We start from the raw sequence: 17,185 nt of genomic DNA on the forward strand, positions 1-17,185 counted from the left end.
GTTTAAGTTATGTTTTTTTTTTAAATGATTGTCTAATTTGTGAAAGATGGCTGTAAGTGTCACTAAAAATACTCTCGTTCCTGTCGACCTGCACAGGTAAAAAAAAAAAAAAAAAAAAAAAAAAAAAAATAGTACAGTTTCCGGATCAGTTTGCAGTCACTCCATCACTATTTTCCTTTGGGTGCAAAAATATAACCTAGTCCAGGGGAAGCAGGCCCCGCCCCTTCCCTTTCAGTGCCCCCCTCAAACAGCCTGGGTAACCCTGTTGACGTGTCACCATGGCAACAGTGTACTGCTGGGATTTCATCCCTTCATCGTCGTCGTCTCTTTTTGTGACTAATTAGTGAGCTAAAGAGTTATTGTTTGTAACACAAAACAGAATATGGTTTAATAGTTATAAAAAAAATTTTTTTTAAAAGACGATGTCGGATATATTGTGCAGGTGGCTGAACCAGGAGCTCCGGCTGTCAAAAGCTGTTGGTAAGAATGACTTGAAGTTAAAAGCATATCTGGCTACATGCTAGCATAATTCAGCTAACTAACTCGTTCGGTTGTTTAGCTACTGTGACTCGTTTTTAGATAACGTGTCTTTTCCAAAACGCCCCGGTATGTATTACTTCACGTGTGCTTCTAACGTTAAACGTCACATAACTTTAAAGAATATAAAATGTTGACAGTGCTATCTTTACTTGTAAATGATTGCACGTTACCATGGTGACGGGGGCACTTTTAGATGCAGCCCCCCCCCCCCCCCCTGTATGTCCCTGATACTACGGTGTTTACTTTGTCTGTCTCCGTCGTGTGCAGGTAAAATATTGTCGTGTGTCAAGACAACAGTGCAGTCTTCAGTTTCTGCTAGACAGAAACAACACGTGTTATATGTTGGGCCCCAACACGTGTTATATGTTGGGCAGAGAAAACACAAGCAGAGAAACTTCAGATCCTTCCAGTCGGGCCAAGATCACAAAATTGCAAACACTTCTTCGTCCAAAATTGTGAAAATGCGGTTTAAGAGAACCCGTTCAGTCTCACAAAGACATACCTTTGCTGTTATCACATTTCGGCACTCCCCCCGACCCCATCAACAAGGAGAGAAACTGTATCAGGCCCATCAGTGAACAACAGACAGACTTCTCGTTCTCGCTGTGGATTTCAACCAGGCAGACCTTAAGACCGTGCTTCCAAAAATATACCAGCACCTTGATTTTCCAACAAGGGGAAATCATACACTGAATCTGGTCTACACAACCCTTAAAGGATCATAGGAGGCTGCACCCCTCCTGCACCTCCGCCTCTCTGACCACATCACTGTTATGCTGTAACCAGCCAACAGTCCAAGGATTAAAGTCACCAGACCAGCTCAGAAACAGGTACGGGTGTGGCCAGAAAATGGAGCTGCTGCTGCACTCAAGACTGCTTTGATACCACAGACTGGGACATGTTTAAGCAGGCAGCCACCGACAACAACCACACAAACATCCAGGAATACACAGTGACTGTTACTGCCTATGTCACCAAATGCATTGATGATGTGACCCACACGAAAACCATCACCACCCGGGTCAACCAGAAACCACGGCTGATGGGGGAGGTCCACAGGCTGCAGAGGGTCCAGAACGCCGCATTCAGAGCCGGGGACGCAGCCGGTCTGGGAACAGCAAAGGCCAACCTGTCCCGTGGAATGAGGAAAGCCAAACATCAATACACCAAAAAAAAAAATGCCATGCCATTTCAGAGACAGCAGGGCATCGACACCATCACAGATTACCAAACTTCACAACAGACCTGTGACAGTGACATTTCTCTGCTCGACAACCTCAACAACTCCTTTGCACGCTTTGATGCACAAAACATCATTCAACACGAATGCTGAACTAAAGATGTTTCTTCATCATCCCTCAGCAGTTGATATGGAAACTGGACCGGCTGGGCCTGAGCTCTTCTCTCTGTAATTGGTTGCTGGACTTTTTCTCTGAGAGACCACAAGCAGTACGGGTTGGCAACAATACGTCAGGAACCACCAGCAGCGCCTCTACTTCCTCCGCAAATTAAAGATAGCAGGAGCCCCAGCAAACATCGTGTGCTCCTTCTACCGAGGCACCACGGAGAGCATCCTGACCAGCTGCATCACTGTGTGCTACGGGAGCTGTGCCGCCTCCAACCGTAAGACCCTGTAGCGCACAGTGAAGGCAGCTGGTAGGATCATTGGTTCTGCACTCCCCTCTGAACATTGTCCCCCACCCTCACCCCTCTCCCTTCATCACACAAGCATACTCATATCCAGCTCCAGCACTTTATAGAAATAAACTCAAGGACAAACTTTTCACTATGGACCTGCATTTTCACTACATTGTACATATATATATATATGTACATATTGCAGTCAAGTGTCACTGTGGTTGTTGGCTGTTTTTATTGTTACATATTTATACTTTTCTTGTTTTATCTTTTTATTTTTGCGCACCGTGGAACTGTGAGAAACAATATTTTTATCTCTCTGTATGTCTTGTACATATGGTGGATTGTCAATAAATTTGACTTTGACTTTGATGCTTATCTTCACAGAGCCACAGACCTTTGCCAAGGATTTCTCCAGCGGTTATCTCATTGGGGAGATTCTGCATAAATATCAGATGCAGAACGATTTCAGTATGTTTATGAGGAAAGAGTAAGTTACCCTCTCGCTCCCCTTCTCTTGCTGTCCTTTCTTGTACCTTTGCTTTATGTTGCTGGAAAAAGTTTATTTCTCCAGCTCATTTAAAGTGTTTATGATAATTAAAGTCAACCACACCTTGTGTCCTAGCACCTCCATCGCCAAAGTGAATAATTTTACCCGCCTTGAGCCTACTCTCCAGCTATTGGAGATCTCCTTCAACATAAATGCAGCCCAAGGCCTGATGCAGGAGAAGCCGGGTGTTGCTACACGCCTCCTTTACCAACTCTATGTCTCACTTGAAAAGAAGAAGAAAGCAGGAATCAGCGGGACAATGATGGAAATCATGCAGCCTGCAGGCAGTGCAAGCCTGCGACAAAAGGAGCAGGAGATCTTCTCGGATGTAAGGGGACTGTAAGGCGTGCGTGCGTGCGTGCGTGCGTGCGTGCGTGTGTGTGTGCGTGCGTGTGTGTGTGTGTGTGTGTGTGTGTGTGTGTGTGTGTGTGTGTGTGTGTGTGTGTGTGTGTGTGTGTGTGTGTGTGCGTGCATGTGGTTAAAGGCCAAGTCTGACTGTCTTTCTACATTTTACTGTATATGTTTGTGGTTGACTTTACTAGTTTAACTGAACATCATTACTTATAAAAAAAAAAACACCATGTATTTTCAAGCATCTTTTCTTTTATATAGCGCCTGCATCAGGTTGTGAAACGTGATGCAGACCTGAAGCTACAGAAGATTTCGCAGCACTATGATGCGAAATGCCAGCAACTGACCGACAGGACTGTGGTGACCGATCCCATCCAGAAAAAGACAGAACTCAAAGTCTCGCATGAGAATAGAATGACGAATATTAATAAGGTACTGGAGACCATGGAAAGTAAAACACAGTATTGTTATACTTTGCCTTGTATTTATCTAGCATAAATAACAGACTTAATGGCATGTCGACAGTATATGTCTTTATCAGCATTACTTTTTACACATGCCACACAGTCACAATTCTGCAGTGTTTTTCTGTTGGACATTACTGTAATTCTATAACAATACAATACTTAGGGAAAAACCTGAAAGTAAAAGTTGCCACTGAGAGTGTTGAACAAAGGGAACTGTGTATGTTGCAGCAGCACGTGTGTCATCAGAAGCACAACATGACTTGGAACCAGGCCACTAATGTCCAGGTGCCCAGGCCACCTCCCTACAGTTCACAGCTCAGCCGAAAGAAGAGACAGCAGCAGCAGCAGCGGCGCAAAGAACAGCTAGCGCAGGTGTGATCCAGATAAATTAATGCTGTGATAATTTACAAACCGACACGGGGAATTTCATTTTTTGGCCTGCTGACACAGGGTCTTCTTGGCATTAGTGGAATATTTGTCTGTTTTATTCTTGTAGACGGTCCAGAATGACATAGCCCAGTTTGAGACAAACAGGAAGAAACTGCTTGTTTCTTCTTTTGCTTCCTCTTTAAGGTAAGAGAAAAGGAAACAGTCACTGAATTATTATTTATGTATATAGTATTCTGACATATAAATGTTTGTATCAATAGTTTTGTAGTAACCTCAGATATTCAACTTTATGCAACTAATTCATATGTGATTTGAACCCTTTCAGTTCTGCAGATGTCCATCTTGGTGGCGGCAACCTGGGTTGTGAAGTCCCTGGAAGTGAGACAAAGCTGATATTACTATCCAACAGCAAATATATACAGGACATCCGACAGAGGCTGGAAGAGAATGTGGTAGCTTGCGAGCAGAGAAATAAAAGAGCTGATAGATTCTTGGTGGAGCAGTTTAAGGCGCATGAAGCTCGAGAGGTAAAACGTCTCTTCTTATAAAGAAATATAAAATGAATAATTATATAAAATAATACACCTAATTTTAATAGAAATATATACCCACTAAGGAGGTGCAAGAATAGAGAATAGTCAGTTTTCCCTTTGTAAGGACCTTTTCCTATTCTTTCATCCTTCATCAATTTGTTGATATTATGGAAAAGTTTTTGATACATCTGATGCATCTGATTCTCTTTGACCTCACTCAGTCTCTTATTTGATAATTGCCATTTTAACCCAAGTTTATTTAAGTACTCAGCCACCTCTGCCTTACCCTTTAGGAGGCGCAGCAAGACGAGTGGCTGGTGAAGCGCCTGACTCGTCAGACTCAGCAGGAGAAGCGCTTGGCAGTTCAGCTCCTCCAGATACGTAAGGTGAAGGAGGTGATTCGGGAGAACCGCCTGTTCAGAGAGCGGCAGTACCAACAGCGGAGAGAGAAGGACTTCCAGGAAGCTCTGGACAGGGAGGCGGTGAGATAGGATGAATAACGAAGAAGAATAATCCTCTCTGTTGGCCCTTTGTTTTAGGATTTGTCAGTGGTAATAATTTGGTGGTTTGTATAGTATCAGCAGGGTATTTGGTATTGTGAAGATAAAGAGAAAGAGAGGGACAGAGGTACATATAAAGGTTAAATACTGTATGAAGCATTGGAAATACAACTATATATCTAACTGTTGTGTTCTTCCAGTGATCACGCAGCATACTGTAATTGGGCAATTTAGTAGAAGTAGTGAGAAGAAGGCAGAGATGCATAGTTCAGTGTTATCCAGATATTCCGTGTTAATGGATAACTTTGGTGAGTACCTATAATCTTCTCTCTGTCAACAAATAAAAAATCCCATGTAAAGACAAACCCAACAATGAATGGAACCCTTTAAAACACATCACAGAGCCACACAGATGCACTGAACATGCCCCCCCACTGCAAACGTATGGCTCACTGATGTATTATTAATAATGTTTTGACAACAGTAGAGCATTATGGCACAGAGGAACAGACTCCATGACAATACTTGTTAGTTGGATCAATTCATTGTTGTTTTTATATTTTTTTCATGGCTTTTGTTGACAATGAGAAGAATGTAGAAAATCATCAAAGATATCATTTAAATATTCAGTATATTGTAATGGTATGGTCATGGTGCAGTGGTGTTGTCATTAATTTAATTTCTCAGGAAACCTCTAAATAGAATTTTCTGCAATTAAGTTTCAAATTCTTCAGGTATTTGCCATCTACTCAAACTACAAATATAACACATATAACATATAATTAACTGTACAATAAATGACCTATGTCACATTGTTCATCTTCCTGAATTCTTTGCAACAGTGGTGATTCACAGAAACATTTATTTCATGCCTTCTCCACTCATTTAATCTTTCTGACTGGGACCTGGTATAGATTTTGGCTCAGCATGATAAGGTGATCCGTGAAGAAGACATCGAAAAGGAGCTTGAATTCTGTAACAGGATGGCTGCTGAGCGAGCACAAAGCCGATACAAGAAGCACTATAATAGCTGCAAGGACATTTTGGATCAGATAGTGGACTTGGCCATCAAGGTTGGAGAATACCGACTGCTCACTGGGAAGTACGTGATGTCGTTTCTTTTAAAGATGAAGTTAAAACAGATCTATTGGTCAGTCAAATTCATGAATATGTGTGTGTTTTATATACTTATGTGTGCTTGAAATGTGACTTTTGGTAGTATTATTATCAGAACGTACTGCAAGTAAATTGTGATGTGTGGAGATATTTCTACTTTGGAAACTTTATGATCTGAAGGATGGGACTGAGGGAGCGAAAGGTCAAATCCTCCGCTATTTCTGCAGACTTTATTTACTTATGCTTCTATAAAGTTCAAAAGCAAAGCAAAAATAGCCACATGTTTGTAAGAACCTCAGAGGGTAATTTGGGCAAATATACCCTTAAGTATTAGTTTGTTTAATGTGAGTTAAAAACCTGTGAACAAATTCCAGACAATGGAAACAGTTTTGTGCAATTGACCAGTGGTCAAATAAATTTAGGAGATGTCAATATCCCCTCTGCTTCTTCTCATGATCAAATACATCATATCTGATATACACGCTCTGTTTATGTATAATTTATGTACTGTATGCTACACTAGGTTTTACATGTCCTCTGTATCAGATGAAGCATTTCAACAGTTAATTTGAATGATTTTCAGGCTCAACCAAACAATGAATCATTACATTCATTTAGAGGACATTAAAAAGTACTAAGAATTACAAGCACAAATAGTTGTATGATGTGAATTGAGGAGTTCATACAAGTCAAACCATTTTCAGATGCATGTTTTTTGTTTTCATCTCCAGCCTGATTCCACAGAAGCAGATGAGAGAGTGGAAGGAATTACTGTTCAGTGGTTTACCTCTGTATGAGCCAGTAGAGGGCCACCAGTTTGAGTTCTCCACCCCACTAGACCCAGTAGAGCTTGAGCAGCAGGAGATACTCGACAACCAGGACTATGATGAGTACACTGTGAGTTTCAAAGATGAGTGTAGTGTTTTTACAACATATTTTTATGTAGATGTTTGCCTATACTCTTGGATGTAGTTTTTGCAGACTACATAACCAAACAAGAACCAACTAAATCAAATTTTTGGAGGCTTAAAAAGTTTGTTTTGTCTCTAAATAAAAGCCCTGAGCTGTGTGAAACGTCATATGTTATGTTTGTCAGGATATGGTAGGTGAGTGGGCTTGGCCTCAGGAAGCAGGGGAGATGAAATTACCCCCAACCGACAACAACATTCTTGGACATGTTGTCCAACGACTGAGGAACATAGTTCATCCACCTGTCGTAGAACCGTGCTCATCTTTATTTGCTCACTTTACCATGAAGGCCTGCGTCCTGGGCAAGTTTTGCTCTGGCAAAACTGTCTGCCTGGCCAAGATTGCTGAAGGCACGTATGCAGATGCAAGCATAAACACAAATACGATCTCACTCAAATGATAAAAGTTGTCTTTAAATATTATAATTATTGTATTGGCTTCTTTGTTGCTGAGTATGTATTGTTTTCTTTAGCACACGGCATCTATGTTTTATCGACTGACACACTGATTGAGGAGGCACTGAATGCTCACAAAAATGGAGAGGTTTGTCAGATACGGTACAATAGTATTGTAACTTTAGTAGTATCCCTTTTATTCAATCCAGGAACATAATTTTGCTTTAAAGGGATTTTTCAGATCAATATAACCTTTTTTTTTTTTTTTTTTTTTTTTACACAATGTTCAGGTCACAGAGCAGCAGGAAGACAAAGACAGTGAGCGACTGCTCACATCCTCCACATCACTGGAATCTGGTGGGATACTGAGGCCAGAATGATTCTATTCAAGGCCATTTTATACTGTACATTGCAGTGTGTTTAACTGCTTTTGATATAAAGTAAATATTATTTTTACACAGCTGGTTGTTTGATGTAGTGTGTGTCTCTTATAATTTCATGTTTTTCCAGATCTTCATACTCAAGAGGAAAGTAAAGACAGTAATGCAATTCATACTCAAGAGGAAAATAAAGACAGTATTGCAATTCATACTCAAGAGGAAAGTAAAGACAGTAATGCAGTTCATACTCAAGAGGAACGTAAAGACAGTATTGCAATTCATACTCAAGAGGAAAGTAAAGACAGTAATGCAATTCATACTCAAGAGGAAAGTAAAGACAGTAATGCAGTTCATACTCCAGAGGAAAGTAAAGACAGTAATGCAATTCATACTCAAGAGGAAAGTAAAGACAGTAATGCAAGGGTAAGTGTAACCTGTGTTCAACATACAGCACTAACCAACCTGAAGAAACTTAGCTTGTCTTCTGATAAAATAATAAATTTTGTAAGAATGATTTGAACAACTGGGTAATAACAGTTTTCTCCTAAATTGTTGTCTACCTGTTTTGAAAATGAAACTTAACGTTTTCTTGCTTACATGTGCCCTTTATCCAGCCATCTGTACGTGCAACTCAGGGAGCAGCTGTAGACGAAGAAATGAGGAAAGGGAACACCATCTCTAATGAGCTGTTAGTGGAGATTATAGTAGAGGCAATCAGGTGAGCACCTATATTTCTGTAAAGTACTGTATATGCTGTAAGATTAAGTCAGTTATCTTGCTTTTACATATAATCTAATCTAATTTCACAGTACAGTATGACAGTATTTCAGGAAAATAAACTCCAAGCTTACTTTTATGTACAGTATGGACAAAATAAACAACAACCCCACGAACGCTCTCTAGGCTATGAAATATTTGTTGTGTCTTTTATAGTCAGCTTCCACCTCAGTCAGGTTGGATCCTGGATGGCTTTCCATGTGACATCACCCAGGCCCACCTGCTGGAGAAAGCCCTGGATGGGTCTGTTGACGAAGGGAATGAAGTTGTGAGAAGCAGGACGAACCTCGCTGCTGATCCTAATCCACCCGAACCTCCACCGCCGCCCGCACCTGTGCTGGACTTAGCTCTTCTGCTGGATATTCCGGACGACTGTGTTGTTAAACGTGCATACAGCCACATAGGTATGTTACACTGATTTTAATGCTGTGTAGCTGAGTGCACTCACACATCTGTTGGACAGTGTGACACAAGATTGATGTTAGTTTTGTGTTTATGTGTTTCCTGCTCTTGCTCCCAAACAGATGCAGATGCAGATGCAGATATTGCTGCTGCTACAACCTCCCAACCTATAGACAAAAACTTGTATCTGTCACAGATTCCACACAGGTAAAAAAAAAAAAAAGAATCCGGTAACCTGAGAGGAATACATTACTTCTACTGCATGACTCTGTGTCTAATATCAAACATGATCCCCCCCAAGGATCACAGCCTTTCAGAATGACTGGCCAGAGCTGGAGAAATGGTTTGGTGGAAAGCAGAACATTTTGGTTTGCGTCGATGCCGATGTAGACCACGAGGAGCTGCACAGGAGGGTGGAGTCACTCCTGCTGGAAACACAGGAAGGTAACTGGTCATTTTAGTTTCAAGCAAATGTTAGTAGACTCAATGTCTTGCTCTTTTCATTGTTCCACTTAGAATCAGTTTCATAATTTCAACTTTGGTTAAAATAAGCTTTTTCTTTTATCAGACAACAATGACAAGTTTATGTCTGTTTCTATGGTACATGATGTACAGTAGACAACATGTGAAGCAGCACAGTATCTACTCATTGTATTACAATATATTTCGTCATCAGCTCTTGCCACCACTTCTGTTGAAGATGTGGTGCTCGACAGTGTGAAAGCACCAGACTTTCCGACTTCAACCACATGTTCACCAACAGACCAACCTCCGGCCCTCACTGACAAAACCCTCGGCCCCACAGAATCCCACTCCAGCGTCTCACTTCTCAAATCCAACACACAATCCCCGAAAGGTGACTTGATCAGCAGTCTTTGAATTACATGTTAAATTGTTGTTTTAAAGTCAGTTCTGGCCCTAAAAGAAATTCTGCTTAAAAAAGAGGACTTCTAACTGATATCTACTGCTCATGAACACTGTGTTACAGTTTTACTGATAGTGATATATATATATATATATATATAAAGAAGTAAACTTGACCTGTGTGGCCACTAAGTGTATTTGAATTGAACAAGTTGAAGCCACAGAATAGGTCATACATGTATATTTCTTCAATAGCATTCTGTTGACTGACTTTTTTAAGGTAACTTAGATACAATTACCAATATCTATTTTACTGAGATTTAATCAATAAGAAAACTGTCATTGCCATTATTTATCTGAGTTAATATGATATCCTGATTAATAATTAAATGGCATTCAAGTAGAAATCAATATATATGGTTAATCTTAATTTGTTCTAGGGATTATTATTTTTGTATTTTTCTATGACTATATAATAGGGCATTCTGGGAATGTGTCACCTTCCTCACTGTGCAATGAGGACTCTCAAGCAGTCACCAAGAACCCACCTGACTCAACTCCAGTTGGTCAGGTGTATATGGATGAACCTCTTCCTCCAGTAAGATACAAATTCTATTTGTGATTTTGCTTATTATAATTGATGGTGCTTAATTCTTCCCTAAAATATTGTTTCAGTCAAGAAAATATGTCCTTGAACTGCACTAACTAGGGGTTACCACCAGGTGGCCTTCCAACATGATTCCAACTCGATTCAGCCTTTGGGCCTGTGGGTTTCGACCTGTATTTCCTTCCATATTGCAGTTATGAGAAAATGCACGTCATGTGACATCGCTGTGAAATCTGATATGCTTACTGTTTTGTATTGTTTTCCTGTCGTCCATCCTCCCACGCCCCCTGCTTTGTTCATGTGTTCCCCTCCCTGTCTATTTGTAGGACATAGCAGAGCACCTGTGCCCATACTGGGACACAGTTTGTGATTCTTATGTGAACAATGTGAAGACAGTGATGCAGCAACTGCGCTCACAACGTGATCATATTGACCATCACCTGTTCAACATCAGGTATTTTGCCACGCTTTTCAGACAGCATGAACATGGTTTAGTTCATGTTTTACCCAAAATTCAGATAAGCACATAAGAATGAACATAACAGGCACAGTTCTGTCTTGTATAACATGAAAAGGTAGCAACACATTTATGCTCTGTAAATGTAAGTGCAGGTAACCATACACTTTTGCACACACCCAGAGCCACTAACATCTTGCTAGCTACAATCAATTGATACTTTTTTACTTTTAGGAGTAATATTTGGGAAGTTTTGAAAGTTGAACAACTGAGTATTTATAATCATTTTCAGAATACAGTATCAGTCACAGGTTGTCATCGTTAGTCTTATTTCTGGATACAATATATGACCCAAATGTTCACACCATTAGACCCTTTGTCAGAAATATTTTACAATGAAAAATAAATGTATGTAAATAGGAAATAATCCTCGATAAATATGATATGTCCCAATACCTAAATATTGCCTGGTTCTCTGTGTCTGTAGAGAGAGTTACAAGCATTACTTGGGGCGTCCAGACTTGAAGCAGGAGTTAGTGACTCAGTGGCAGAAGGACTTCAACAGCATAGCTGATGATATGAGAGAAGATGATGATACCAAAGCAGACCTGCATCTGAGACTGGATGTAAGAAGAATTTGCAACAAAATGCACCACGAATACTCTTAAACTGATCATGAAAGTCACGTAAAAATTGAAAAAAATGTAAATGTAAAATTGATGGAGCTGTTCTGATGTGTGCACAGGGACTCTGTGAATGTCTGTGGGACATCAGTGACAAGCGTAAGGAGGAGGACGAGAAAGAGAGGGAGACTCTCATGACTGACGGCTGGTTGATAGGCCACACTGCTGTCCTCGTCAACCACCATTCTGTTCTTATGCAGGTGACTTTGCTGTTTTTGTAAAACCATTTGCCTAAAGAGATGTATTTTTACCCATTTCAATTCTGTAGTGTAAGCTCATGTTATACACTATTCCATTGTGTTTATAGTGTTTAGGTACCTTAATGTACTAAATATCTCTTCAATGTGACTTATTTTTTGACCAAACCATAATCTTGGGTTGTTTATGTTGTACAGGTGGAGTTGAACCGTTTCCAGGAGACACTCAGTATTCTCAGGGTCTACTATTTGAGCATGTCCAAACTGGAGATGTCTGAACACCCCTCCACATTTATCTATATCCCCCTTCTGGACTCTACAGGAACTAGGGATCATGATGAGAGGCAAGAAACACTTTATTTAATGCAGCCTAACCCTATTCTTACAAGTTAATAAAAGGACATGAAAAATTAATAAATAGTTTTCTGATAATGAGGGCAGACAGTGAAAGATTTATTTCGCTTCACCGGAAGTAGATGTAAATAGGAAAATATGATCCTGAGGAAGAAACACCATTGCACACGTTTGATACTTACCAAAATATTTCCCAGTTAAAAAACACGCACACACATAATCAATTCCCTCCTCCTCCCTAGTGTTCACCCTTCCCGACGTCCCTCCGCATCTGGGGGCCCCAAGATGAAAAGCCAGATTCCGACAGAACTTGATAAGGTTTGTTTTCCTGCCTCTCTTTTTTTGCACCTTTTATTTAGTTAAATTACTTTGTCTTTCCAAAGGTCTGTAACTGTTTCATAGATATAATATAAGGATATTATAAATTATACACCATGCTGTCTTTGTTTATTCTTGTTTCAGGATGCACAACTTTACAAAAGTGTTCTGTTTGGTTGACAGGATGCAATTTTGTCAATCTCAATTAATTTAAACATAGCTTGCAAAATTGTACCTCAAAACAGCTTGAAACTTACATATTGATATTAATTGTGACATATTGATATCCACTATGTATACTCTTTGTAGATATTGAGCCTTTTCATTGTTTACTCTAGTCATCACATGAGAAACTGAGCTATGACTACGAGGAGGCACTCAGCACCATCAGCAAATTGGTAATGCTCTGTGGATCTGTATATCAGTTTGGATGATCATATTATGAAGGTATATACACTGTATATGGAGTATTTTTCACTCCTAACTTGCATGGGTTATATGTTTGTATAGGTATCAGTAGAAGCCCACCAGAAGGAGACAAAAGAGAACGAGAAACCACAAGAGAAGAAAGAGGATAAGGCCTCAAGTGCAAAAAAAGGAAAAAAAGCAAAACCGCCAGCAAAAAAAAAGAAAGGCATGTCTTTTGCTGAGTATTAACAAAACTGGAGAGGTGCCCTCCAGCATGCACTGTATGTTTCAACAGGTCATCGACATCATCATCTTTCTCCCCATTTTGTTCCTTCAGGTCCACCATCCCCACCTCCAGCACCCAGCCCACTTGATGAGAAGGCCTTAGAGAAGATTCATGATCGGGAAGTTTGGAAAAACCTATCTCAAGAATATTTGGATGCACTGAATTTCGAGGGTATGTACACACACACACACACACACACACACACACACACACACACACACACACACACACACACACACACACACACACACACACACACACACACACACACACTCTCACACACAGATATTGTCAAATTATTAAATTGCCAAATCTGATAGACATGCAAGCCTGCCTGTTTGAATATGAATGCTTATGTGTATTTGCAGTTGTTCCCTTACATGCAGACGTGTATAAATGATCAGTCTGTTTTATATACTGTAGTTGTGTCTCTCTGTATGCATGTGTGTGTTGTCTAGCGGACGCAGCGCAGGTGCGGCTTGAGTTGGTGAAAGGTCACGGTCTGGTGATGGTCCGCTTTCTGCAAAGCGCAGCAGAGCAGGTCTTCACCAGGATGAAGGAGTGGTTACAAGAATGCTATCTTGCAGAAATGAAGAGGTATGGTACAGTGTGATTGTGGGTTCATGTTTGGTATGGTATGGTACTGCTCCCCCTGTTGTATTAGTGTTGTTTTTGATTAGTGTGTGATAAATGCTGCCTTCTTTTCATCATCATGTCATGTCACAATGTTATCTATGTGAGAATGTACAGAAAATATGTAGCTAGTGTTAATGACAAATTGTAGATTTTAGAATAAGCTATTTATAACAACATTTCAGCCTGTCAGAAGGAGATTTTTTTTGTCATAAATTATACATAGAGGACATGTTTGATATTTTATCCGTTTCTTTCTCGTTTTCCATAGTATTGACCAATTATCAGAAGTGGCTCGCCACCATATAGAGGCTGGCATTAAGCTTCAGAATAAGCTGGTGTTGGTATGTAATGACCTGATAATGTATCTTTTTTGTTTTTTTGTTTTCTCATATCTACTTTCAGTGTGTGACATTTAACAACATTCCCCATCTTCTATTCTTTTCTCCAGGAATGTTCTGACTTCTATCTGAATGGAGACTGCCAAATGGTGGCTAACGAGGCTCCTCCTCCCCGTCCACCTCCTTTGGAGAAATGTACAAGGTCCACCCTAACCATAGTTCAGCTGGAGTCACTCCACCACCAGCTATGCAACATTGCTCCATCAGGTGAATACAGGGCCGACAAGTAGTGGAATTACTAAGTCAGTCAATCCTCCTGTCTCGCAATCCACCCATCATTCCTTTTCCCTGCTTCATGACTTGCAGGAATCATGTCCAGTTCTGAGTTCTGCATTTTTCTCAAGGATGTCATCTCTGTTAAAATTGGCAGAGACACCTTGCCAGACCATTGGACAGACATGAGTGAAACACAGGTAGCTGAGCAAATGTGTCTTTTTTCCTAGCTTCATAGCTGACTAAAACCCAGCACTGAGAAAACAAAGCAAAACACAGAACATTCATGCACTAAATTGTTCAGTTTCTTGTGTTGTCTAAACAGTCAAATAAAAGACACGTGACGTAGCTTGTACATGAATTGTTATTTCCTCTTCCGTCCCCAGTTGATGGAGATTGTGTCTGTTCTTGCGGACGACTGTGAGCTCATAGACTGGCGTCAGTTTCTGCTCAGTGCTGCTCTCCCATGGCCTTTTCCCTCTTTGACTGAGCTGCTGGACGTTCTTCAATGTTTCAAGGCAACAGATACTGGTGACACAGGCTATATCAATGAGGAACAGTACCTACAGGTTAGTCCCTGACCTATATCCTGATCCTTGAACTCTGGATAAATCTGTATCATAAAAAAAAAAATGGTTAAGCTCTGCTTGCCTCCTTTCCTGACAGACAGAGTTGTGGTTTTCCAGTGAGAGTGTTCTCCCTGTTCCCGAGGACCCCACTGAGCCTTTACCTTATGACCGTCTGGCTAACCTACGCAAGGTAACTGCCTGCAATGGCCGACAACTTAGTTCATTTCAATTCCTGAAAATAGAAAATTCAGGCCTTCATGGGACAAAACAACACAAAAGACAGATTTGATGGACATGGTCTAATGAGTACTGCGGAAAAAAAATAGTACAATAGATGATTACACAATTTTTAAACTATAAAAAGACTCTTCAGCAATTTTCAGTGATGTCTTAACGTAAAAAGAAACTAACCTAAATCACAAACTGGTAGGGGATACAGTCATCACATCCTTTGTGTTGTAAATATTTGTTAAGTCTTGTGCTCACTGCTCAAATGAACTGTATTGCAAAAAATAAGTACAAATAATGAACAGTAACATTAGTCTGTGTTCTTTCTTGTTAGTTCTTTTTCCAGTTGTTTGCAGACCACTCCACCTCCCCCCCTCAACTGGATTATGTGTCCATGCTGCAGTACTTTGCAGCTGACCTTAACCCCCGACAGGGTTTCATCAGAGCACTCAGTGCCGTGCTGGGACAACATCTCAGGCTCTACTCACCGAGCGACCTTGTCAAGGTGAGTATGCACAAAGAAAAAGTGAATAAAATCCATGGCAAAGCACTTTATAGTCTATTGTCAAAAACATTATTTTCTGTAACAATATTTTCACATAATCAAGAATTATAATGGAAACCAATTATGTTATTTTCAATGACAGCATGTGTCAGATTCCTGGTGGTTTCTAAGTTGTTGTGGAAGTAAACATGTAAGTGTTATCACTGTGTTGTGTATACAGTCTCTGCCCAGTATAGGAGAGGCTACAGAGCTCAGCCTGTCAGAAATGACTGGAGACTACGTGGAAGAAGAGACTCTGTGTGAATCAAGGAGCTCGTTTGAGGAACAGGAAGTGTCAATCCCTGCTCTCCTTGCCATCATCTCCCACAAAGTCACCAAGATGAAAGACATCAGCTCCCTTCCTCCAGGCTGCCTGAGTCAGGAGGAGCACACTGAGGTATATTCCTATGAATCTATGGACAAATAGTTATATTTATTAGGGAAAGAAATGTTTGCTTATATGTTCAAAAATATACAAGGTCTTCCTGAAGCAAGAATTTATTTTTAATTATTTCACCATCAATATGCATATAAAGGCACAACCTATTTTATTTAAGCTTCAAAATGCAACTACTAGGGGTGACTAGCAAATCTCACAATCAAAATGTTAGCCTCCTGAAATGTCTCTAGAGCTGTGGACATTTCACTGAGTGTCAGGGACAACACATGAGGGTTTTTAATGCCACCCTAGTTTGTATATTGAGGGGACAGTTATGCCTTCATTAACATAACATTAAACAAATTAGGACACATCTCCTGAAGAAAATCAGGTATACTAAAGCTGTCAATCTACTCAACAATGCATAATTATCAACGACATTATTTAACTGAAACTTTGATGTCACGGTAATACTATCTCTGCTGGCTTCTAGTACCTGGTGCAGATGTTCAGAGAGCTTGGATACGAGCCTGAGGACTGGGTCCCCTTCTCCCTTCTCTCTCAGCATCCTTTCTTCCAGGCCCTGATGGACAACTCAACACAATACCAGCTTGTGGTAAATCTCTCTGTATTTCTATTATTTTCTTTATTCTGAACCGTCTGTTCGATGAGATCTGATGAACACCACGCAGCTCCACATATTTATCCAGCCTGTATCATGTCATGTGCATTAATATTGTCATGGTTTATTTTTTTAAGGTGACACACCTACATGAGGATTGACCTTTATCTTGCACCCCTCACTCCCTCCCCTCCCCTCCGCTTTGCATCCTGTCTTTCTCATTTGTTATCTCTCAAACTTGCCTCTGTCTTTGTCTCTCAGAACATTCATAGTCTGCTACTGGCCCATCAGGAGGGAGGAGAGGTTAACAGTTCGACAGTTTTCTAAAGGACAAGACAACATACATCACATTTACATAGTGTTGTCTGCATTTTGAAGACCTACTCCACTTAAGAAATTAAAAACATGTTTATT

General features: G+C 40.4%; 1 protein-coding gene across 1 annotated transcript; it reads left to right on the forward strand.

The window, feature by feature from the left end:
* Positions 1 to 310: 310 nt before the first annotated feature.
* spef2 (sperm flagellar 2) lies at positions 311 to 17,185 on the forward strand. The gene is made up of 38 exons (XM_069707747.1): positions 311 to 480; positions 2,566 to 2,668; positions 2,804 to 3,056; positions 3,341 to 3,511; positions 3,775 to 3,918; positions 4,043 to 4,119; positions 4,262 to 4,463; positions 4,763 to 4,951; positions 5,884 to 6,071; positions 6,817 to 6,982; positions 7,182 to 7,404; positions 7,527 to 7,597; positions 7,740 to 7,806; positions 7,960 to 8,252; positions 8,444 to 8,547; positions 8,763 to 9,010; positions 9,131 to 9,215; positions 9,310 to 9,452; positions 9,685 to 9,864; positions 10,352 to 10,470; positions 10,806 to 10,933; positions 11,424 to 11,562; positions 11,682 to 11,819; positions 12,015 to 12,160; positions 12,413 to 12,488; positions 12,827 to 12,886; positions 12,999 to 13,122; positions 13,234 to 13,353; positions 13,641 to 13,779; positions 14,087 to 14,159; positions 14,267 to 14,423; positions 14,523 to 14,629; positions 14,816 to 14,998; positions 15,096 to 15,188; positions 15,561 to 15,731; positions 15,952 to 16,167; positions 16,643 to 16,765; positions 17,033 to 17,185. The coding sequence occupies exons 1-38, from the start codon at positions 423 to 425 to the stop codon at positions 17,096 to 17,098; spliced, it is 5,343 nt and encodes a 1,780-aa protein (XP_069563848.1). The 5' UTR covers positions 311 to 422; the 3' UTR covers positions 17,099 to 17,185.

This window comes from Brachyistius frenatus, unplaced genomic scaffold (assembly GCF_029030835.1).
Source record: "Brachyistius frenatus isolate BFR_SWC_R1_liver_20210118 unplaced genomic scaffold, ASM2903083v1 Contig_72, whole genome shotgun sequence".
NCBI lineage: Eukaryota > Metazoa > Chordata > Actinopteri > Embiotocidae > Brachyistius > Brachyistius frenatus.